Source organism: Scyliorhinus torazame, chromosome 8, assembly GCF_047496885.1.
Source record: "Scyliorhinus torazame isolate Kashiwa2021f chromosome 8, sScyTor2.1, whole genome shotgun sequence".
NCBI lineage: Eukaryota > Metazoa > Chordata > Chondrichthyes > Carcharhiniformes > Scyliorhinidae > Scyliorhinus > Scyliorhinus torazame.
The window spans coordinates 21,636,686-21,662,524 of NC_092714.1; the positions used below are offsets into that span (position 1 = coordinate 21,636,686).

General features: G+C 45.8%; 1 protein-coding gene across 1 annotated transcript in view; it reads right to left on the reverse strand.

The window, feature by feature from the left end:
• The window catches only part of adamts5 (ADAM metallopeptidase with thrombospondin type 1 motif, 5 (aggrecanase-2)), a 43,881-nt gene extending 18,287 nt beyond the window's left edge, over positions 1-25,594 (reverse strand). The window contains exons 1-5 of the mRNA XM_072513154.1: positions 24,071-25,594; positions 9,921-10,053; positions 8,440-8,607; positions 5,731-6,014; positions 2,782-2,965 (exon numbers count right to left, since the gene is read on the reverse strand). Coding sequence (XP_072369255.1) covers positions 2,782-2,965; positions 5,731-6,014; positions 8,440-8,607; positions 9,921-10,053; positions 24,071-25,027 — 1,726 coding nt within the window. The 5' untranslated portion in view covers positions 25,028-25,594. The remainder of the gene's footprint in view (positions 1-2,781; positions 2,966-5,730; positions 6,015-8,439; positions 8,608-9,920; positions 10,054-24,070) is intronic.
• Between the last annotated feature and the right edge of the window lie 245 nt (positions 25,595-25,839).

The window sequence follows — 25,839 nt, forward strand, 5'->3', positions numbered from 1 at the left end:
ATGCCCCTCCTGAGTATTAGTTTCCCCTCCTATCCTTATTCTCTTATTACAGAATATTGTCCTTTCCAAACTTTCTAACCCTAGTATTTGAGTTTTCTCTGAGCTCTCCTCCTACCCTGATAAACTTCATTCCACGCATAACTCACTAGTTGTATTTTCATGGATGTTGCATGCAGGCAGCATGTGATATTCTTCCAGCTCACTGCTTTGTCCACACAGCATGACTTTTGATATTTTCCACAGTTTTGGAAATGCAATCATTTTTTTTCTCGATTAAATGACCAGAATATAAAGTACAGTCATGCAAACAGTAGGCTGGAAAAAATTCACTTTTCTGGCATCTTACATTCAGACACTATGTCGTTAGACGCCAAGACTAACAGGATCTGTCAGCAGACTCAAAACACGAGCCACCACTAATGCTTCGAAGAGTCCAAACAAGCTTTGGGTCTCTGAGATGAGCGACCCCATTACTCCTTATCTCCTTTTTCTGTGCAGATCTACATGGTACACTGCAATTTAACTTCTTTGCAAATGTAAATTTCTTCAGAAAGTCTGCTCTGATTATCAATTCATATTTTCAGGCAGTTTTGAAAACCTTGGTATACTTTTGTTTTTGTTTCATACAGTCCAATGGTCAGATTCCTTTTGGTGAGATGGGTATGCCAGATCTGAAATCCATCGTTCAAAACATGCCAAACCTGGGCTTATCCCAACCATTTTATGCACTACTCACCTCAAACTATTTTCCATTACATTATATACTGCAAATACAGCCTGATAGTACAGGCATTATAATACTACAAACTTCATGACAATATGTGATCATTAGGATGTTATTTCCTGAGGCGTTTAACCCTGTCAATATGCCACTGGATAATGAGCTGAGATCAACAGCTGGCTGTTCCGTAGTATCCCGGGTTTTGTTGGGAATTTTGCGAGCGGAAACTCAGTGATCCCTTTGTCACCTCCCTTGCTTTGTTGGAATGTCATTCACAATGTCTAGTGAACAACTGACAGTTGGAAATTCTCTCTCTACCCCGTTAGTATTATATGTGCTGCTGCAAGTGAGATGTAGGCTACTGCAGAAAATACGGAGGCATGGGATTCAGGGAGATTTAGCAGTTTGGATCAGAAATTGGCTAGCTGGAAGAAGACAAAGGGTGGTGGTTGATGGGAAATGTTCAGACTGGAGTCCAGTTACTAGTGGTGTACCACAAGGATCTGTTTTGTGGCCACTGCTGTTTGTCATTTTTATAAATGACCTGGAGGAGGGCGTAGAAGGATAGGTGAGTAAATTTGCAGATGACACTAAAGTCGGTGGAGTTGTGGATAGTGCGGAAGGATGTTACAAGTTACAGAGGGACATAGATAAGCTGCAGCGCTGGGCTGAGATGTGGCAAATGGAGTTTAATGCAGAAAAGTGTGAGGTGATTCATTTTGGAAGGAATAACAGGAAGACAGAGTACTGGGCTAATGGTAAGATTCTTGGCAGTGTGGATGAGCAGAGAGATCTCGGTGTCCATGTACATAGATCCCTGAAAGTTGCCATCCAGGTTGAGAGGGTTGTTAAGGCGTACGGTGTGTTAGCTTTTATTGGTAGCGGGATTGAGTTTCGGAGCCATGAGGTCATATTGCAACTGTACAAAACCCTGGTGCGGCCGCATTTGGAGTATTGCGTGCAATTCTGGTCACCGCATTATAGGAAGGATGTGGAAGCATTGGAAAGGGTGCAGAGGAGATTTACCAGAATGTTGCCTGGTATGGAGGGAAGATCTTATGAGGAAAGGCTGAGGGACTTGAGGCTGTTTTCGTTAGAGAGAAGAAGGTTAAGAGGTGACTTAATTGAGGCACACAAGATGATCAGCGGATTGGATAGGATTGAAAAGTGAGAGCCTTCTTCCTCGGATGGTGATGTCTAGCACGAGGGGACATAGCTTTAAATTTAGGGGAGATAGATATAAGACAGACGTCAGAGATAGGTTCTTTACTCAGAGAGTAGTAAGGGCGTGGAATGCCCTGCCTGCAACAGTAGTGGACTCGCCAACACTAAGGGCATTCAAATGGTCATTGGATAGACATATGGACGATAAGGGAATAGCGTAGATGGGCATTAGAGTGGTTTCACAGGTCGGCGCAACATCTAGGGCCGAAGGGCCCGTACTGCGCTGTAATGTTCTATGTTTCTCGTGCTGCAACTGCCAAGAAACACCCCGCTAAATGCACCATTCAGTGGACTTTAACTTCAGTCCGCTGAATTGCGCCGGTTATTTTATGAAGCAAGGTTAGACAGGTTGGGCCTATTGGAGTTTAGAAGAATCAGAGATGAAAGTATGGGCACAATCAAATCAGCCATGATCTTATCAAATGGTGGAGCAGACCCGAGAGGCTGCACAGCCTACTCATGCTCCTAATTCATATAATCATTCGCCAGGCATCTTCTTGTGTTTGTGGTGGGTGACTATTTCACTAGGCTAGTAGTTGCAATACTTCTGGCCTCTCACATTCTCTTCCAAAAAGCATTATACCTCACCATCTCTTTTTTTTGCCTTCAGAATACTCTTAATCACCTTTCTTTTTTACCTGTGCCTTTTGTCTGATCCCTCTGTCCAACAAAATACATATTTAGAAAACTCAGCTGATGCTGCTTAGAAACTGTATTCCACTATAGGAAAGGGCCTAAGGAAAGGACGGGGTAGGAGAGAAAACTGAGCAGAAACATTGTGCCAGATCGGTGTAGATTAATCTATAAGATAAAGAGTGATTGTAGAATAGACCTACCAGTTCGTGGACACGGCGTCACATTGCAGGATCGATGTATGGCACGTTTCCCCACACAGTATTTGCCATTGTTTCTGGGAGCAGGATTGTTGCAGTGTCTATGGGCAAACTGCACGCCCCCTCCACACGTCCGTGAACACTGGCCCCAGGATCCCCACGATCCCCAGTTTCCATTGGCTGAGGCCTGCAACACAAAGAAAAACAAATGTAAATCAAAAAAATCATTTGAGTTGGGAGGAATTAACCATGTGAAATGAAAATCGCTTATTGTCACAAGTAGGCTTCAAATGAAGTTACTGTGAAAAGCCCCTCGTCGCCACATTCCGGCACCTGTTCGGGGAGGCTGTTACGGGAATCGAACTGTGCTGCTGGCCTCCCTTGGTCTGCTTTCAAAGCCACCATGTGTCGACAATGCTTCTGCCTCTATGTATTTTCAAATTTCCTGGCACTAGAGAAGGGTGGTGTTGCCCACAGCCAGATTGATCACTTAATGAGAGATACTGCAATGTGGCGTTCACCTCTATTAGGAGGTATACTTTCTACTTTGCTGTCCACATAGAGTAATTTTACTCTGTCTCTGTTTTGGACCATCAGGTGAACAACTTAATTGACAGTTTGCCATGTGATTAAACATCCTGGGCACGATTTAACCGGAAATAATTTATGTCTGGTTTTAGGCGCGTTTAACGGGATGTTTTTCAGCAGCTGCATGGGCCAAGGCGTACCCTGCTGTTCAATGGCAATTTGCCGTTCTTTTTAGCCTCGGGAATTTCTCTCTGCTGAGGCTGCACTTAGTCATTTCCTGCTGGCGAGCCCAGCATGAAACTCACCTCGCAGATTGGGTCGTCAATTTGTCTCGTTGTCCTGATCTCACCCCCGCCCCTTCAGCCACCCAACCCCATTTTCAACGCCCCCACCCACCCAACCTTGGATGGGCCCCCGGGAACACTCCCTCGTCCCCCCCACACCTGGTAAGGTCACCCCGGCCCGTTCCCTGGCAATGCCAACCTGGCACCTGGGCACTGCCAGTGCCACTGCCAGTGCTCCCTGTTAGTTTGTCTTGTTCAATTTTGAATGCTCCTCTCTTGGAGTCAACGTACCTCCCAAGACCTCACCCATGTGGACCATTTCATGCATGTGTAAGTGGCGGCAGGCTATTTTCTATGGGGCGGACATCTCAGTTGAGCCCATTTTGTTTTCAACAGGATTATGGAGATGGTAATCAGGCCCAGGAAATCTGGCTTGACGCTTCCCTCCTTTTCCTACTTTTACATATCCGCTGAACCAAAGGAGGGGATAAATCTAAAATGCCAACAGCTGCAAAATGCACCAAGTAGAATTGTAGAAATCTATCCAATTGGTCTTGTAGGCCCTGAAATTATGTCATAGGGCATGAACACTTGAGCATTTGTGCAAAAACTCTGCTCCATGCAATGGAATAGGAAGTGCTTCGTCTATTTGCATGTGCAAGTAAACCACGGTATAATTCCAAGGCCACAAGAAACTGAACCTGGTCAGATTGTAGCACCATGAGGAACGGGGCCTGAGAATTTGCCACGCTTTCCTTTTACGAAAATACACAGATGACATTTTTTAATCCTCAGCAACTGGAAGAAACCAGTTGGCAGCCAGCCTCAAAAGGGATCTGTGGGAAAATAGCTTTTGCGCTACGACATTGGAATGAAACAGGCTGTTGTCCTCTTGTTTGCTAGTTTTATTTCTGTTGGAATGAGGCAGCATAGTCTTTGTCAGATGCATTCTGGTTCTAGACTGGCTCAGGAATGACACTGACTGCTCAAGCAATTGCTGCCTCAGATTTGCTACTTTCAATCCCTCAAATCCCAGGGCAGGATACCATCTCACAACAGAAATTAAAAACAAATATAGCACAACAGTCACCTTGAGGCTAATGTGACCTTCTCTCCACCCAATCCCTCCATGCCACTTCTTATTTCCTCTTCGGAAGGTAGATAGACTTGTTTTTAGGCACGGCCAACAACACATTAATTTTTTTTCTTGTTTGAGCTTAGACACAAGGGGCGAGATTCTCCGACCCCCCGCCGGGTCGGAGAATCGCCAGGGGCTGGCATGAATCCCGCCCCCGCCGGTTGCCCAATTCTCCAACTCTGGATATTCGGCGGGGGCGGGAATCGCGCCGCGCCGGTTGGCGGGCCACCCCCCGCGATTCTCCGGCCGGGATGGGCCGAAGTTCCGCCGCTAAAATGCCTGTCCCGCCGGCGTAGATTAAACCACCTACCTTACCGGCGGGACAAGGCGGCGCAGGCGGGCTCCGGGGTCCTGGGGGGGGGGGGGGCGCGGGGCGATCTGGCCCCGGGGGGTGCCCCCATGGTGGCCTGGCCCGGGATCGGGGCCCACCGATCCGCGGGCGGGCCTGAGTGGTGGGGGCACTCTTTCCCTTCCGCCTTCGCCACGGTCTCCACCATGGCGGAGGCGGAAGAGACTCTCTCTACTACGCATGCGCGGGAATGCCGTCAGCGGCCGCTAATGCCCCCGCGCATGCGCCGCCCGGAGATGTCATTTCCACGCCAGCTGGCGGGGCACCAAAGGCCTTTTCCGCCAGCTGGCGGGGCGGAAATTCGTCCGGCGCGGGCCTAGCCCCTTAAGGTTTGGGCTCGGCCCCCAAAGGTGCGGAGCATTCCACACCTTTGGGGCGGCGCGATGCCCGACTGATTTGCGCCGTTTTGGGCGCCAGTCGGCGGACATCGCGCCGTTTCCGGAGAATTTCGCCCAAGATGTTGACAATCTATTCAAGCACCGACCACTTTGCAGCCCCCACATCTAATCATATGCTCACTGCAGATTAGCACGCACACACAATACAAAAACATACGGACAAACATATCAGGAGTGAAATCTCATGCTGAGACGTGAGAAAATGAAACTCCATGCACTCTGATCGATTGTGCTATTTCTAGATCACCTACTCACCGAGTAATACCTCCGTTTGGTTTTGTCCACACATTTCCCATGCAGACAAATCCTCCCCTTTCCGCACGGTGTCCCTTCCACAGCAGGCAGCTTCTTGGTCATACACACCATCTGCCCCTGGCGGATGACAGCACACCACAGGCGGGAGCACACATCCATTCCTGGGCAGACTGTGTACTCTTGCCCGAAAGCCAACTTGCACTGACGGACGGCATCGTAGCTCTGCCCTGGCAACTCCTCAGGTACACGCAGGGGCTTCTGTGGAGGATCAAGGAGACAATCCCCTAGAAAGGAGAACAATTAGCCTACTGTAAAATGAAATACTCATATTTCCAAACATCACCTGGAAAAAACTATATAATTTAATGTAAACTAGCTTCCCCAGTGCCTTAGTAAGAGTGACACTGAATCATACAGACCAGTAAAGTTCCAGATTCTACCTTGGTTTGCTATCTAATCTCAGACAGAGGGTTTGGTCCCATTAGCCCCAATGCAACTGAACTAAATGGAAAGGGAAGATACCACTCTTCAATGTAACTAGTGACCCCTGCGCACGCACGCACAGTAATAAAGAAAGCTGTGTGCAAACTCATATATCTTTCAATGGTTAAAACAATGTGTCAAATGCCATCCAGTCAGTGCCTCACCAATCTTCAGATAGGTGAAAAGGACCTATTCATTCCAAAAAGTAGCACCAATGAGTCTTGTATAATCAAATGCAGCACTGTCCCTGTAAAGTAATGGAGATCTAAGCTTGAATGTAATATCTTCTCACCCTGTCAACATCAACCACTTCCAGGACAGAAGCATTGCTTAGGTGTAAACTAAATATCCTTCTACTCTGCATTGGGAAATCTGTTTCAACTCTAGGTTACCCTTCATCTTTGCTGGCCCTGTCGTATTGTAACATTTCTATTTCTCACCTTAGCCATACGTATTGGGCTCACGAGTGAGACTGGTCATTAAGCATCAATTTATGCTGAATTACAAATTGTAATTACACACACTGGAGAAATGATTTTGGATGCCCAGATTCATTCCCTATGTTCGAATACACTGTGCTATCTAACCTCCAAAACTCAGGTGAGGTGTTAAACCCAGACCCGGTCAGCCTTGTCCATGGATGTTAGAATTCCCATGGCTCCATGTGAAGAAGGCAGGGAGTTCTCCCACTGCCCTGGTCCCACAATGAGCGGGACCCAGATCACATAATTAAGTGAGCTTAAAAGCCCATTTACCTATGTCTGTGCCAGATCGCACGATCATCCGCTCTCTACCAGCCTAGCTGAGGAGACTCCAGCTGGGTGCCGTTTAGTACTGGACCCCACATCAGGGGGTGTGGAGGGGAGGGGGGGGGGTCTCCCGGGCAATCAGAGGTGTGGTCGGCCTCCATGAAGGGTGGCACCCTTGCACTGCTGATGCCACCCAGGCACCTTGGTACTGCCATCCTGGCAGTGTTACCCAAGCACTTCGGTAGTGCCAGGCTGGGCCCATGGGTATGAGGTGAGGTGCGGGTGGCCCAAGGACCCCTTTTCGGTGAGTTGGGGCATGGAGTGGGTGTCCTGGGGGGAGGGGGGGCGGGGAGGAGGGGCAGCGAGGGGATCGAGAGATCAGGGTGCCATTTTTACCTCACTGAGGAGCTCTACCACCAAGGACTGAAATAGCAACAATGTGCCGTTAGATAGCGGGGTCATTCCCTGTGGAACAGACTCTGATTTTTAAAAATTAAACCTCGCCCCAAATCTGGGATTTTCTTGGGCTAGGTAGCTCACTAAGAGAAATAAAGACTTGCATTTATAAGGCCTTTCCACCCCAAAGTGATTTACAGCCATTGAGACCATAAGACAAGACATAAGAACAGAAGTAGTTCACTCGGCCACCGAGTCTGCTCTGCCATTCAATGTGGTCATGGCTGATCTGATCTGATAATCGTCAACTCCACTTTCCTGCCTTGTCCTCATAGCCCTTCATTTTCTGACTTATTAAAATTCTATCTCGGCCTTGAACGTACTTAATGACCCAGCCTCTACAACCTCCTGTAGTAAAGAATTTCACAGATTCACTATCCTCTAAGAGAAGAAATTCCTCCTCATCTCTGGCTTAAAATATTGAAGTATTTCTAATTTTGTTTCAATCACAATTTACACTAATTTTACTTGAAGCTATTTTTGGGTTATCCTTCAAGTCTTTCTACCCTCTTCTGAGGGTGCTGATGTATATAATCAGATAATCAAGTTTAGTGACGTTTGATTGAGGGATAAATGTTGACCAGGACACTAGGGATAACTCTCCCACAAAATAATACTACTGGATGTTTTGCACATCCTGAGGGAGCAGACTCGGCCTTGGCTTAATGTCCAATCTGGAAGATGGCACCTCCAACAGTGCAGCATTCACTCAGGACTCCACTATAGATTTAATTCTCAAGTTTTAGTACTGACATTTCTGGGGGTGGAGCGTGAGCCTACAATCTTCTGCTTCTGAACCGCCTGAGCTGTAGCTGGCACTACCATGACTTACTGAGCTACTGTGGGACTGGTTACCTGGGACATAAACAAATGCAACAGGAGTGAGATTGTGCTCTGTTGGCATGGGCTGTGTTAGTTTTCACACATAACTATTATTAAAATACAGGAGCTACTCATTAATATGGTATAAAAGGAGGGACATAGATAATGGACTGTTACTAGTATTTGGGAGAACACCTACCATGACCGTCATCAAAGAATTCGGTTACTGTAGCAGATGTGCACTTGGACCATGGTTTAGAGGAGTCGATGCTGGTCAAAATTGAAGACATTAACCGTTTATCTTCCGTCAAGCCGTATGACTCCTCACAGAACTTGGAATCATCATGGGACAGTCCCAGGAGATGACCTTCAGTTAACAAGAAGTAGGTTTATTCAAACACACGTAGTCCCCAACTTGATGCCTTAAACATTATTTCACAATTTTGATCAGCGCATGCCTTCTTGATAAACAACCCATTCGAAAATCCAAATTAAGCATCACCTAACTACTGCTTTTTTATTATCTCATCTATATACTCAGCAGGGGCCTTGGTCGCTTTCCTTGGATCTTCTGATACCTCTGCCAGTCTGAGAAACTGGACAAGTATGCTCCAGCACCTTGCCCAATTGCATTTTCTGGAGCCAGTCTCAAATTTGCACAAGTGGTCGAAGGGTGACACTCGCTTTTGATCAGGCCATGAAGAGGATGCAGAAGAGACTTATTACGGTGATATTAAGGAGGCTTTAGTTGAGGAATGAGAGAAACTGAAGACTGTTTGTTATAACAAAGAAGGTTCAGGATTATGGCAGGCTTTGATGAAGTTGGCGAAATCTATTGCCATTGGTTGATGTGTTGAACAGTGATCTTAGATCATCACCAATAAGAAGAGAGGGATTGGAAGATGGTTTTCTATGCAGAGGGTTAGAACATAGAAAATACAGTGTAGAAGGAGGCCATTCAGCCCATCGAGTCTGCAACAACACACTTAAGCCCTCACTTCAACCCTATCCCCTTAACCCAATAACCCCGCCAAACCTTTTTGGACACTAAGGGCAATTTAGCATGGCCAATCCACCTAACCTGCATGTCTTTGGGAGGAAACCGGAGCACCCGGAGGAAACCCACGCAGACACGGGGTGAATGTACAGACGCTGCACAGACAGTGACCCAGCAGGGAATCGAACCTGGGACCCCGGCGATGTGAAGCCACAATGCTAAATACTATGCTACCATGCTGCCCTGGTTGTTAGGATGTGGGACTGCCTGCCAGATGCAGTGGTGTACACAAAACCCACCACAGCTTTTAAGAAATGGGAGTAAACAAATATTGTAAACAAGCAGGGTTTGGCGAAAGCGCAGGAGAATGAGGCTCTTTCAGAGAATGCATTTGCAATGGGATGAATGTTCTCTTTTTGTACTATGAAATATTCTGATTCTGACTGTTCTCTTTCTCCATATGGGAAAGTATCAGGCTACTGTTTAACATACCCAGCCAAAGCAACCATGGCTGGGCTCTGGTGCATCAGATGCCTGCATATTGGGGCCAATATAAATCTCCATTTATCTCTTAAACTTGATATATGTGGCAAATTGTGCCATTGAACTTTTTGTAGAATTCTTATGCATGGGTTGCTTATCCTGGGAGCATGTACGGATTTTATTTGTAGAAACCTCCATACCAATTTCATGAGCGACTGTAAATGCAGCATGGAGGCCGTCATCTTCAATGATTGCACAGCTACGCTCGGAGGAGCAGATGGTTCCCACATCGGCCATTCCCAAAGTATCACAGGAGTGATGTCCACACAAATTCTGTGAGTAAAGTAATTAAAAATATGTAAATTATAAACTAGAATTTTTAAACGAGCAATCATATTTGCAATTCAAATTATAAATAGAGACTTGTAGAATGACACAGTAGGTCAATCAACAGCTGATTGATGGTTTAAAACATGACCCAAATCTTTCATTATTAAGGTATCTACAAATTAAGGCAGTGGACTGCTAATGCAATATTATTCAGGCAACAAGTGCCACACTGCTGTTACAATTGTGAGGTTTATATGATTTTATATTTTTGGATTGCATGTCTTAATTTACAGTAAATGAAGCTGGTCATGTGACCTACTCCGCAGTAAGCTTGGGTAGTTTGATTGTTAGAGTTTAAAGAAGGCTCAGGTTGGTTTACTGTCTCAGAAAGGTTTCGTTGGTGTTGTCCATTTACTTCTACGGTGAAAGGGAGTTAGAATCAAGGATAGATAATCAGCACTGTTAACTGGGTGCTTGATTAATGCGTTTCATGTTGTCCTGGGGAAGAGGGAAGGAGAAACCATTTTTGAGATCCTTACAAATCATGCATATTACAGACAGCATAGTTTCTGCATGGTCAGCAGACAGAAAGGGTATGTTGCTTGGCTTTGCAAACTACCATAGCCAGATGTAGGAGGGAGACAGTCTCTAGTTGAAGAGACGTCCCCATAGAATCCCTCCAGTGCAGAAGGAGGCAATTCACCCTATTGAGTCTGCACTGATCCTCTGAAAGAGCGCCCTAGCCAGGCCCACTCCCCAGGCCCATCTGCGTAACCCCAATCAACTTGCACATGTTTGGACACTATGGGGAATTTAGCCTGGCCAATCCACCTAACCTATACATCTTTGGACTGTGGGGGAAAACAGTGCACCCGGAGGTATGGGGAGGACGGGCAAACTCCACACAGACAGTCATGCAAGATCGGCATGGGACCCGGGTCCCTGGCACTGCGAGGCAGCAATGTTGACCACTATGCCACCATACCACCAGGAGGAAGAACAAACATCGGAACAGGCTTTACTTCTGAGGTTAAATTTAAGGACCTCTTTGAAAACTGAAGAAAGCCCCTGAAGATGGTCACTTGAAGTTACTGCTTAGCGAAACGAATAAATGGGAAACCCATTGGAAACTGGAAGCAACTGTGGATGTTTGCTATGAGGATTGCAATTCCATGGAGAGTATGATGGCTAGTTTGAAAAAGGAAATGTTGCTCTCTAAAGTTTAAAGTGTAAGATTCTTAAAAAAAGAAACTAGTATATTGTCAATAGTGCTTTCAGTCATTTATTAGAGCAAAGGTTTTAATATGTAAAATCTTGCCATGTCAATATTTCAGCTAGTAGCTGGAGGTTCAAGTTTCTTTTTTAGAAAGTTATCAATCTCTAGAGAGACCATAACAAGACACATTGACCAGATGAAGAGGTTTGTATGCAACTTGAACATCTAGACTTTTTTTTAAAGAACACAAAGTTTAATATTTCACATTGAAGACACCTCTCCAACAATGCAGAATTCCCTCAATACTATGTTCTTTTGCCCTCAGGTCTCTGGAGTGCAACTTGAACTCAAAGTCCTACTAGTTGAGCCATGGCTGAAAGCGTAGGGTCATGCAAGGATCTTAGTTGAGACCTTCTATCAGGAATGGATGGTATGTGAAATGTTAACCAGTTTTTTTCTCTTTTGTGGGGCTCATATAAAAATGTTGCCTTTGCTGGCAGCACATACACATTTTGATTTTTTTTGTGCAAGTGTGCGTTCCAGTTTTGTGAGTGACTCTAAATGCAGCTTCTTATTCTTTCACATGCTCACTGCTGTGCAATATTGGTCTCTTTGTTTCAATTTAAAAGCAAAAAGCAGCTCCCATTCCAGCACACTTCACAAACTTCTTATGTTGCAAAGCTCAGATGATTTATATATCTTCAGATCTTACATTCCATTGTTTAAGAATTGTCTGGAGCAAGTGTGACATGTAGGTAGGTGTTAAAAGCCAACTGGATGTCAGTCTGCTATTCTGGTGTTCCCAGAGGCTTTGATCAAAGTAGACAAATCCAGCTTTTGTAAATTTCAGATTCAAGTTAAGAAAAACACAATATGAAATAATTACCTTTCTTTCTGATTATATCTTATAGAATGTTTGTATTTTCAGAAATCATGACTAGATTTGTTCTTTTTAAAATTTTGGGTGGTGCATATTTTCAAGTTTTAGTAAAATGATCGTTACCAGTATATGTTCTTTGTAAAATTGATAAGTTTGAATGAATATTTATTTACATTTGCATTAATTTTACACCATTATCCTTTCATTTATTTTGGTTGGTTCACGTGACATTACTTGATCATCCGACTATGATCGTGTATGTGTGTAGAGTGAAGTTAGGATCCGTTTTTGCTCTGATGACCACACGGTTTGAATTGAATGACCTGATAATAATTATATAATGAAGAATGGCCACGTGATGAAATCTTGAAGAGATGCTAATGCCCACTGAACTGTAGCCAGCAAGACTCAGCATCTGCAGTGTGTGTGAAAAATAAATCAAAGAATTAAAAATTATACCAGATATACTCTGACTGGTGATTGGTGTCATAATGTCATCATATAAAGAACAAAGAACAAAGACATGTACAGCACAGGAACAGGCCCTTCGGCCCTCCAAGCCCGTGTTGACCATGTTGCCCGACTAAACTACAATCTTCTACACTTCCTGGGTCCGTATCCCTCTATTCCCATCCTATTCATGTATTTGTCAAGATGCCCCTTAAATGTCACTATCGTCCCTGCTTCCACCACCTCCTCCGGTAGCGAGTTCCAGGCACCCACTACCCTCTGCGTAAAAAACTTGCCTCATACATCTACTCTAAACCTTGCCCCTCTCACCTTAAACCTATGCCCCCTAGTAATTGACCCCTCTACCCTGGGGAAAAGCCTCTGACTATCCACTCTGTCTATGCCCCTCATAATTTTGTAGACTTCTATCAGGTCGCCCCTCAACCTCCGTCGTTCCAGTGAGAACAAACCGAGTTTATTCAACCGCTCCTCATAGCTAATGCCCTCCATACCAGGCAACATTCTGGTAAATCTCTTCTGCACCCTCTCTAAAGCCTCCACATCCTTCTGGTAGTGTGGCGACCAGAATTGAACACTATACTCCAAGTGTGGCCTAACTAAGGTTCTATACAGCTGCAACATGACTTGCCAATTCTTATACTCAATGCCCCGGCCAATGAAGGCAAGCATGCCATATGCCTTCTTGACTACCTTCTCCACCTGTGTTGCCCCTTTCAGTGACCTGTGGACCGTACTCCTAGATCTCTCTCACTTTCAATACTCTTGAGGGTTCTACCATTCACTGTATATTCCCTACCTGCATTAGACCTTCCAAAATGCATTACCTCACATTTGTCCGGATTAAACTCCATCTGCCATCTCTCTGCCCAAGTCTCCAAACAATCTAAATCCTGCTGTATCCTTTGACAGTCCTCATCTCTATCCGTAATTCCACCAACCTTTGTGTCGTCTGCAAACTTACTAATCAGACCAGTTACATTTTCCTCCAAATCATTTATATATACTACAAACAGCAAAGGTCCCAGCACTGATCCCTGCGGAACACCACTGGTCACAGCCCTCCAATTAGAAAAGCATTCTTCCATTGCTACTCTCTGCCTTCTATGACCTAGCCAGTTCTGTATCCACCTTGCCAGCTCACCCCTGATCCAGTGTGACTTCACCTTTTGTACTAGTCTACCATGAGGGACCATGTCAAAGGCCTTACTGAAGTCCATATAGACAACATCCACTGCCCTACCTGCATCAATCATCTTTGTGACGTCTTCGAAAAACTCTATCAAGTTAGTGAGACACGACCTCCCCTTCACAAAACCATGCTATCTCTCACTAATACGTCCATTTGCTTCCAAATGGGAGTAGATCCTGTCTCAAAGAATTCTCTCCAGTAATTTCCCTACCACTGAAGTAAGGCTCACCGGCCTGTAGTTCCCTGGATTATCCTTGCTACCCTTCTTAAACAGAGGAACAACATTGGCTATTCTCCAGTCCTCCGGGACATCACCTGAAGCCAGTGAGGATCTAAAGATTTCTGTCAAGGCCTAAGCAATTTCCTCTCCAGCCTCCTTCAGTATTCTGGGGTAGATCCCATCAGGCCCTGGGGACTTATCTACCTTAATATTTTTTTAAGACGCCCAACACCTCGTCTTTTTGGATCTCAATGTGACCCAGGCTATCTACACACCCTTCTCCAGACTCAACATCTACCAATTCCTTCTCTTTGGTGAATACTGATGCAAAGTATTCATTTCGTACCTCGCCCATTTCCTCTGGCTCCACACATAGATTCCCTTGCCTATCCTTCAGTGGGCCAACCCTTTCCCTGGCTATCCTCTTGCTTTTTATGTACGTGTAAACATCTGCATGGAAACAGAGGACACTTTGGTCTATGCTTAACATCTAACTTCTGAGGATCCATTCAAGACTGCTACACATCTTTACCTTCAGATAACACAGAAGCAAGAAACTTACGCCATTACGACAGCTAAATAAACCATAAGTCATTGGATCAAAATTAAAATGCGGAATACTGGTTCAGTATTCCTAGTTGGAGTAGCATTTCCCGGGAGTACGTGCATCTTGGAAAGTTACAAGCACACAGCACATGACCATCCAATCATGGACCAAACCACAGGCTGAGCACTTGTGTTTTCCCAAGGTGTTTTCTCTGCATGTACCACACCACAGAATTGCCTGCTAACCGTCTGAATATTAATGTGTGAAAGATTAATGCCTCTTACAAAATTCCTCTGCTTGCTTTTTAATGGAGGTGTTAATCCATTTTAAATAAATATTTCACTCCCTTGCATGCTCAAGCCTGTGTTTTGTGCATATATTTTGTACACAGGGTAGATAAGAGTGTGTTCTGCATACACTTCTAATAATAATCTTTAATAGTGTCACAAGTAGGCTTACATTAACACTGCAATGAAGTTACTGTGAAAAGCTCCTAGTTGCCACACTCCGGCGCTTGTTCAGGTACACTGAGGCAGAATTTAGCATGTCCAATTCACCTTAACAGCATGTCTTTCAGGACTTGTGGGAGGAAATCGGAGCACCCGGAGGAAACCCACGCAGACACGGGGAGAACATGCAGACTCCCCGTGACAGACAGTGACCCAAGCCGGGAATCGAACCTGGGACCCTGTTGCTGTGAAGCAACAGTGCTAACCACTGTGCTATTCTATTACTCTATATATATATTTACTAATTGTTTGCTTTAAGTTAGTACATAAAGAAAAAGAGATCAGGGCTATAGCGCAGGTCACCATCAATATAAAACCATGAAGCATTGATTAGTTGAGTGGCTCTGATCAGCCAAGGCTCTGGTTTCTGATAAATAAACTGTTTCACCCTTAGAGAGAATGCCTGCTCTGTAGATTTAATGAGTTGGGGTGTCTCTACGTCTATGGACAGTGCAGTATGCTGGCTGGCAGCCAAGAGGGGCAGTACCCGCTGTCTGTGCTAACCAACCATTAGTGGTTCTCCAAAAAGGGAGAGGGGGGGAGAGAAAAACAACACTGCAGAGGAGAACAAATTAATCATTATAAAAAAACCTGTTAGAGGAAGGAGGGAAATGACTTCACAATGTTTTCACACTGGCATTAGTTCAAAGATTCCAGAATCAGGTGCCTCTTCTGGTCAGTACTCTGTTATTGCTGCCTCCACTTAAAGGCACAGGGTAACACAGCTGGGAGTCATTATTTTTTTGGGACGACACAAAATCTTTTGGAAAATAAACAAATGCCTCTGAAAGTTTGTAGCAACACACACATACCCAAGCGCAAAAAACACAGACAGCCTTAGTGTTTATTATTTACCCAATAGTGGAGCCCAAAACCCATGCACAGTATTAGTCACAATTTTGTTCCGGTGTGGGATTTGATACTTACTTTGTCAGCAGTGGGTTTTCCCTAAATAAGTTCATCTATTCATAGTACAGTTATTGATAAACACAAGGCTCTGACCACTCTCCATCAGCACTCCTCCCATCGCTCCGCACCCCACACTGACTGGTTTTACCTCATTTTGCCTCACTTTCTGCCTCAGTCTTTCTATCGTCATCCCCTTTCTCCAAAGGGGAGTTGCTGCAAAACTCAGAGATTTCAAATTAATTTTCTTCAATGGTCCAAAAATAAATGACTGCATAGTGGGAAGATGGCTGTATAATTAAGGGCTATTTTTCCTTGTAATATAAAAAAATGGCATGGACAAACTGCTTCCATGAAAGGCGTATTATCTTCTGATGAAAGGCCACACAAGATCCTTTGCTGAGCTTGTAAACAGAGGAATGCGTCACAAAGTAATTACGCCTGATCTAAATACAAAAATAACCATGCAAAAAGTAATAGAATGTTGGCGATGGTATTGCCAGCGGTCAGGGCCACGGCACAACCCTGAAATCTGACAGTATTTCAACCAAGATCTGCAAGCAGGTTCGGGCACGGTAGTACAGAGATTAGCACTGTTGCTTCACCGCGGCAGGGACTCGGGTTTGGTTCCCGGCTTGGATCACTGTCTCTGCAGAGTCTGCACGTTCTCCCCGTGTCTGCATGGGTTTCCTTCGGGTGCTCCATTTCCTCCTACAAGTCTCGAAAGACATGCTTGTTAGGTGAATTGGACATTCTGAATTCTCCCTCTGTGTACCCGAACAGGCGCCGGAGTGTTACAACTAGGGGATTTTCACAGTAACTTCATTGCAGTGTTAATATAATCTTACTTGTGACACTAATAAAGATTATTATTATTACTATGATTGACCTGCTAAAAACAGATTTTATAAAAGAAAGACTTGCATTTATACAGTGCTTTTCAGGACCACCGGATGTCTCAAAGCCAATGGAGTATGTTACAGCCAATTAAGTACTTATTTTAAAACTGCGCACAGCAAGGTCCCCATTAACAGCAATGTGAGAATGACCAGATAATCTGTTTTATAGAGTCATAGATGTCTACAGCATGGCAACAGGCCCATCGGCCCAGCTGGTCCATGCCGTCCTGTTTCTATCACTAAACTAGTCCCACTTGCCCGTATTTGGCCCATATCCCTCTGTACCCACCCTGCCCATTTAACTGTCTAACTGCTTTCTAAAGGACAACATTTTACCCACCTCTTCCACTGCCTCTGGCAGATCGTTCCAGATGCTTACCATCCTCTGTGTGAAGAAATTTCCCCTTTGGTCTCTTTTGCATCTCTCTCCTCTCATCTTAAACTTATGCCCTCTAGTTCTTGACTCCTCTACCGCTGGGAAAAGATGTTGACTATCTACCTTATCGAAGCTCCTCATTAATTTATAGACCTCTAAAAGATCACCCCTAAGCCTCCTACACTCCAGGGAAAAAATCCCCAGCCTATCCAGCCTCTCCTTATAACTCAGACCATCAAGTCCTGGGTGGCATTCTCGTAAACCTCTTCTGCACTCGTTCTAGTTTAACAATATCCTTCCTATAATAAGGTGACCAGAACTGAATACAGTGTTCCATGTGTAGTCTTAACAATGTCTTATACAACTTCAACAAGATGTCCCAACTTCTGTATTCAATATTCTGACCAATAAAACTTAGCATGCTGAATCTTTTAGTGATGTGATTGAGGGAGAAATATCAATCAGGTCCCCAGTGATAACTCCCTTGTTCTTCTGTGAAATAATGCCATGGGATCTTTTACATCCACCCAACCGGAGCCTCAGTTTAATGTCTCCTCCAAAGATAGCAATCCCGACAGTGCATAACTCCCTCAGTATTGCACTGCAGTGTCAGCCTTGATTTTCGTGCTCATGTCCTGGAGTGGGACTTGAACATGGAACCTGGGGACTCGGAAGCAAGGGTAACATCAACTGACTTTTTCTGTAGTGCAGTTCATTAGTGCTAACAGAATCCCAAATGATTATGTATAAGCTTGGACAGCAGTTGCTAGGCTCTTTCACTGTAGAGGGCATCACAACATGCCCCATTCTGGCACAATCCAATACCCACCCCTACCTTCTTTCTAGCAGGGATCAAAGGGCAGCAGTCAGGGCAAGGAATGCTGATGGACATATTTCTTCCTCCTGGTAAAGGGACACAAGCCCTTACTAACTTTCCTGGGATTACCCAGCTCAGTACTGATCAGGACTCAGACTTGAGCCCTTTCTGCTCTGTAGGGATTGATGCATTTATTCATTAAGCATTCAGGGAGCATTTTCTCCATATATAGATCACCCCGTCTAATTCATTTCACTGGATCAACCCATCCAATTCATTTCACAGGAACTATGAGCGGGATTCTCCGACCCTCCACCGGGTCAGAGAATCGCCGGTGGGCGGCGTGAATCCCGCCCCCGCCGGCTGCCGAATTCTCCCCGTCGATTCACCGGCCCGCAATGAAATGAAATTAAATGAAAATCGCTTATTGTCACAAACAGGCTTCAAATGAAGTTACTGTGAAAAACCCCTAGTCGCCACATTCCGGCGCCTGTTCGGGGAGGTTGGGACGGGATTTGAACCGTACTGCTGGCCTGCTTGGTCTGCTTTCAAAGCCAGCGATTTAGCCCTGTGCTAAACCAGCCCCGAGTGGCCGCCCGTTTTTGGCCAGACCCGCCGGCGTATGTTACGACAGGTACTTACCGGCGGGCCCTGGCTCTGTGGGCGGCCGCCGGGGCCCTCGGGGGGGGTGCGGGGGGAACTGGCTCCGGGAGGTGACCCCATGGTGGCATGGCCCACAATTGGAGCCCACCGATCCATGGGCGGCCTGTACCGTGGGGGCACTCTATACCTCCGCGCTGGCTTGTGTAACGGTCCGCAATGGCCGGCGCAGAGAAGAACCCCGCTGCGCATGCGCTGGGATGACGCCAGCACACGCTGGCGCTCCCATGCATGCGCCAGCTTGCGCCGGCCGGCGGAGGCCCTTGGCGTGGCGACAAGTCCCTTCTGCGCTGGCCGGCGCAAACCACTCTGGCACCAGCCTAGCCCCTGAAGGTACGGAGGATTCTGCACCTTCGGGGCGGCCCTACGCTGGAGTGGTTCATGCCAATCCTTCGCGCCGGAGTTGCCCGCCTCGCCGGTTTCCGAAGAATCCCGCCCTATGTTCCCAATCTGAGAAGTAACTGTTTCACTTACATGCATGAACATTGGATCATTTGGGAGAGGCATCTAGGTGACAGACTGTGCTTCAGCTTTTAGACAGTTTCTGCACTTGACTCTTTAAGTCCCTCTTTCTAACGTACTGTGCCTTTGAAAGAAATTATCTTTATGGAGCTTTTACTGATAGCAGAAGCTTTCCTGATCCGTGCAGTTATGGAGATAACCAAATTTACTTTAAACTGTTGAATCGAATTTATCAGCAATTAAATGCAGTAGTAATCAATGTTTGAAATTGCAATCATTGTGTTCAGCTGGAGTTTTAAGGAGGTGAATTGGAATTTTATGATCTCCATTCGCTAATCAGTACCAATCCTTGTTTTTTAAAGATGGATGAGCTCAAGTCCATCGTGCAAGCCAGTGCCAAGGTGGAAATAAAGAGAGGCAAGAAGGTAAGTGTAAAAAAAACCTGTTGACATTGTCTTGGCTCACATGTGAAGAACTGCAACTTGAGCAAGTTGCTGGGGCATGCCTGGTACCTATACAGCTCTTTGGCAACATACTTCAAACTTCAGAGGAGCAATGGGAAGAGTTAAGCTTGTTTCTATTGTTCTCCATTTGGGCAATGTTTCTTCTCCTTAATGCTCTCATATAGAATAAGAAAAATTGGTTTGAAATAAATGGCACCTGACTCTGTTGAGGATGCAACTAATGAGTCCTGAAAGGTCTGGTGGCCATTCTTTGAAAGCACAATCCAATGATCGTTCAATCATTGTATAAGAGGCCACTAAAAGCACTCCACTCCAACTCAGCATAATTTGTGTTATTTGGCACTATTGGCACCTGCAGGGCTGACAGCTGGTTTTAAAAGATGAATGATCCCCTGTTAGTTTAGATAAGCAGGTGGCAGAGGTGTGAAGTACTGCTTTTTTTTGTTATTATGCGGTATCTTTGTGATCAGGAGTCACTGACCTGCCAAATTTGAAACTAGTTTTGTGCAGCAAAAATGCTGGAGCTCTACTCAACATGTGATGCACTGCGATATTTTGAAAGACTTAAGACTCTGTCTGCATATTTTTGCCCATCCATCTAACACAACTTGGAATAGAACCATAGAATTCCTACCGTGCAGAAGGAGGTTATTCAGCCCAACAACTTTGCACCGACTTTCTGAAAAAGCACCCTATTTAGGCCCACGCCCCCACCCTATCCCTGTAATCCCATCTAAACTACACACCTTTGGACACGAAAGGGCGATTTGCCATGGCCAATCCAGCTAACTTGCACATCTTTGGACTGTGGGAGGAAACCAGAGCACCCGGAGGAAACCCATACAGACACGGGGTGAAAGTGCACCCCGTCCTGGCGCTGTGAGGCAGCAGTGCGAACCACTATGCCACCCAAATTTGTCTTGTCATACAAACTTCAAATACCTATTGTCGATTTTATCTCCTCATCTCCTAGATCTGGTTTGACTGGATGGTTCTATTGTTATGATTACTCCTCTCGTAGCTTACTCCAAGTCTTGATGAAAAGCGCAGTATGCTATTCAACTGTGAAGGCTGTAACAGGCAAACTCAATGTCGCCAACCACTGAGGACAATTGTAATGCTGTTACTGCTGGCCAGCTGAGATGAGTTAATTTTAACATGATCAGGGGAATCAAACTTGGAAGAGTCTTCACCTTTTGTGGCTCAATTTCACCCCTGGTAAGATCCATGTCAATAATTTCCAGGTCTGGTGAGTTAGGGTATATGATGAATTTTAATTTCAGTTCTGTATTGCTGTAGGGAGGGAAAGAGCATTTAGGGGCTACATATGCTGTAGTTCAAAGGGGTAATGAATTTCATAGCAGCATTCAGCATAAACAAATACGGTGATGTCTGAGGGCAAAGTTGGACCCTGGGAGTGGTTGATAGGCTATTTCATGTACCCTGACCTGGTGTCTGAGAGAAGTTGTGAAAAAGACTCCTAATGCGCATATTCAAATATTGGTAGATTTGATCTTTATTAAGAGCTAATAATCTCTTTTTCTCTTCTTAAATTTCTTCATCATTTGATGAGATGAGGCACTAACATATGAAAATATTGTGGTTCCACTGCTCTCAAATATTGCAATTTATCTCCAGTGCTGGTAGTTACAAATGAGGATTAATACCCTAAACTAACAGGGAAGCAGGCAAGTCCACTAGGATGGAATAGGCACCTATTCGTAGGCTTTGCTGAGACACACAAATCAGAAAGATCCCAAACTTGATTGCTGGTCTGTACTGAGTTAACTATTTTCATCCAGGGTTACAATTACCCTCAATGCCCCAAGCTTGAAAGAGTAAATCTAGCAATGTCCTCTTCCACTGTTTTGATGTCCATTGATGTATGCCAAAAAGCGGACATTGGTTGGGACAGTGAGGGGTCAGGTAACTACGGTGACTGCATGCCCTGCTACAACATATATTGTAGAAATTCATAGTTATGTAATTACTTTGTGGAAAATGTCACTGATGGGAGCATTTCTCAACGACTGGTTAATGGCTGGAGGATGGGGAAAGTTGGCAAGAAGAAGAAAACATTAGCTTAAGAAATTTCAAGTCAGGCTTTTCCAGAGCTGGACAGGTGCAACAGGACATCAGTTGGTTCAGCTCACTGTGAAGTCTAGTTATGTCCTTAAGAATGCAAAGTTCCAAACTTGGAATGCTGCTGAGTTTCCAGGGTCTTACAATCCAGTTACTAAAGCTTAAATTGTACGAATCAAGGAATTAAAAAAATACTAAAAATATATGATTACCTTAAATATAATGTTACAGAACCGCAATTCCACCTTAGACTTATTGGGGCATCTACATTGGTTAAAAACTGTCTGGGAAGCTATGGTTAGCAGATAACACAAGGATGTACCTGGCATTAAAAAAAGTGTAATTGTTTTATGTCTGCCTGAAGTCACTGTAATTAGTGACAATGCCATTTATAAAGAGTTGGGTTGGGGGTGGGGGGCATGGGGGCGTCGTGTTCAGACAATAACAGGAGCAAGAAGAAGGACCAAAACTCATGCCAACATAATTGGTAGTTGGACTATCTTCTCTCATTCTTGTCCAATGATTATGCCTTTAACTGGGTGAAAATGTATTTTTGATTTAAAACTAAATTCATAAGCTTTCAAAGTTATACAGCTAAAGAGGGAGTTGGGATAAAGAAGGGTTTATGTTCATAAGAATTCCTCCAGACACTGAACTTGCAAACTCCAGCTGCTGGAGTTCCCACGAAAAAAAAATTCAGAACTGCTGACTGGATCCCAAGGCTAGTCCAAAGGGCCTTGAATTAGCATAAGGATAACTTAAAGGGGCACTGCCTTTTTAGGAAAAATAAGTGTGGGGCAAAACTATATTTTTTCCAATTTCTACAGGACGAAAAGACATGTTATTTTGTTACAACATAATGCACTCAACAGGTGTCACATATTTGTGAACAAATGCAAAAGAAATTTGCTAGGCAATTTTTCATTAAGGTGGTGCCTGTTTAATTTCAGAAGCACATGCTCCTCGCTTGCAAGCCATAGAGTTGTATGTTTATAAACATTTTACTGGATGGGAGGGTGTTATTGGCGAGGACGGACTTCATCTTCATTCCTTCTGCAAAAGCAAGGAAAGCATGCACCACAGACAACCATCCAGGTCGGAGGGTTCAGCAAGCTCCTAATACAGCAGTGAACTGAACCTGGGCATTCCTTTCAGCTCAAGATCATGCAGCCAACAACCAGTGCCCCACTCTGAAGCAATTATAAGGGACCAATACAATTCTTAAAAAGCTTGCACTTAAAAATGCAATGAATATAATTTAGCTGCACTTTACAAGTCAACAATGAGAATTCAAATCATTTTTTTCCATGAGTATTGCTGAAAAAAGACACTTTGTCCAAGTTTTTCATCTTGAACAGCGCCAGAGGAAGCAACAACTTTATGCTGTGAACTCTGGTCCCATACTGCATAAAGTTGCTGTTTCCCCTGACATTGGGGCATTCTTGCGATTTTTCCCTGATGAGTGCAAGACAAAAAACTTCCACACATTGTCTTTTTTCAGCAGCACTCATTCTGTCCCTCCGGGGGATTAAAACCACCTTATAAACACATATAGGATATTGAGACGAATGCCGCGAGGTTAATGCTGCGGTTGCTGCCCCATCAGATCTACAGTAAGACGTCTTACAACACCAGGTTCAACAAAATCGCTGAGGAGAAACTTATAGCCAAGTTCCGCACACATGAGTACGGCCTCAACTGGGACCTTGGATTCATGTCACATTACATTTGTTCCCCCACCATCTGGCCTGGGCTTGCAAAATCCTACCAACTGTCCAGGCTTGAGACAATTCACACCTCTTTAACCTGGGGTTATCCCTATCTCTGGATCTGTAAAGACTTAATTACCTACAAATGCTCGCATTCAAAGCAATGTCTTGCATCTTTGACTTTGTCTGTATATATATGTTTCTGGAACCAACCTCTTCATTCACCTGAGGACAGAGCAGTACTCCGAAAGCTAGTGTTTGAAACACACCTGTTGGACTTTAACCTGGTGTTGTAAGACTTCTTACTGCGCTCACCCCAGTCCAACGCCGGCATCTCCACATCATGATCATCAGATCTAGGCTGACCCAGGCAGTCCAGCCGCAATCACCAGCAGCCCAGGCTGCGTAAAGACACAGCCCCCCTGCTTGGCTAAGTGACCAGAGTCAGGTTCACGGTGACCGAACAGATTACGATCTGATTCTATATAATCTGACCCCCCCCCCCCTTAATTCCCCATTCAAACCCTATTCATGATTAATAAAGTGCAGGTTTCAGTGCTAACGGTTCGGGAGGCATCCCACCAGTGTTGCCATGCAGTGTGTGTCGACTTACCTCCCGGGTGAAGAGGATAGCAGCATCGTGGTGGCCCGCATGGCCATCGCCCAGCTGGTTCTGTTTGTGTTGCCACCTGCAGAAGTCTTTCAGGGTGGCCGCCGCGTTCTTGTTGATGTGGGGCCCCTTGCCCAGCTCGGTGATGACCGTGATGTTGACCACGGCCAGGCGCACGGGGTTCTCGATGCTGGCGTGGCCGAACAGCTTGGAGGCGATGGAGGCCAGGGTGAGCAGGTAGTGCTGGATGTCTCGGCCGTACTTGCGGGCCATGGACTGATCCGCCACCAGCAGCAGCTCGACGTGTCGGGCCCGGGAGACGGAGCGCTTGGAGCGCCCGGCCGCTCGGCCGGGAGCCCGCTGCTGGCCCCAGTGCCCTCCGCCCTCACGCGGGCCGGAGGCGGGCGTCTCGCAGCGGCTGGGCTGAGCCAAGGTCCGAAATGTGAAGCGATCCCGGGAGAAGCGGTGCAGGACGGCGTCGCCCCCAAAGAGCTGGCGGTGCCGTGCTCCGGGACGGAGCAGCGGGCTGACGGTGTAACGGGAGCGGCCAACGGCGAAGAACCCATCCAGACCCCCGCACAGGTTGAAGACGGCCAGGGACTCCGGCTGGGAATCTACCGTCCCCCGGTAGTAGCAGTGGCCGCTCGGCCCGTCGCCCGCTGCTAGCGGGGCCAGCTGGAGAGCCGCCCCCAGGTGGGAGGAGGTCACGGCTTCGTCCCTTTCCAAATCCAGCAGGAACCTCTTGCCGTCCGCGTACAGGATGTAGCCCACCTTGCCGTCCCCGCTGTAAATGCGATCCACACTGTGCACCAGCCCGCTCCTCCTCCGCCAGTCCCGGTGTCCGGGTCGCCCGGCCGGGGAGCTCGCTGCCGGCTCAGGTAGGTCAGGCTGCCCAGCTGCCAGGCACGGGAGCAGAGCCTGGTGCAGAGCCCAGACAGCCAGCAAAGCAAAGAGCACCATGTTTACAATAACAACCAACTTACAACAAAAAACATACAGCTTGCAAAATAACAAAACATGCAGAAACCCCCCAAAATAATGAGATGTTGCCCACCCAAATTTTCTAATGCATTGGAGTAAAACTCAACAAAATATTTATTTGCACCAAAAAAAAAGATAGAAAAGTTCTTTGTACGACTGTGCCCCCCTCACTGTAAGGAGAGGAGATCTAAGATGTGAGGCTGGTGTAACAATGAATTTATACTCAATGCCTCCAAACCGGGACGGCTGCAACAGATCGTCAGCGCTGCGTCTTAAAGGCATTTGCGACCGCCCCTCTTCCAGTAACATCCTGCTTTTCACTCATTCAAACATCGCTGCTGTCCACACAGCGTCACTGGAGCCTCCCGTCCAAACCTCGGTGCTGGAGAAAAAACGCTTTTTCCTGGATTCCCAAAACTTGGCCGCACAAAACGACGCGACCCCGCCTGGGTCATGGTCACTGAGCGATCGTCAAAGCTGGCTTTCCCAGAGAGGAGTCATCATTATTCATCCGCCTCGGAGCGTCACAGGGACAAGTCCCACTGGGGAATAAGATGCTCGGGGTCAGGGATTCACATCATCCAGTCCCCCCCACCCACCCCGCCATCATTACGCAAACGTTAAAACAATAACATTAAACAGGGTCAAAAGGACAAAGAAACTGTTAAAGAGCGCAGGTTATAATTCCAGTGCTGGGTTTATTCAGGGCATAATCCTGAGGCGGGACTGACCTACAGACCAGGAAACTCTCTAAACTTTCACCACCCCCCTCCCCATCTGAGCTGGAGTTA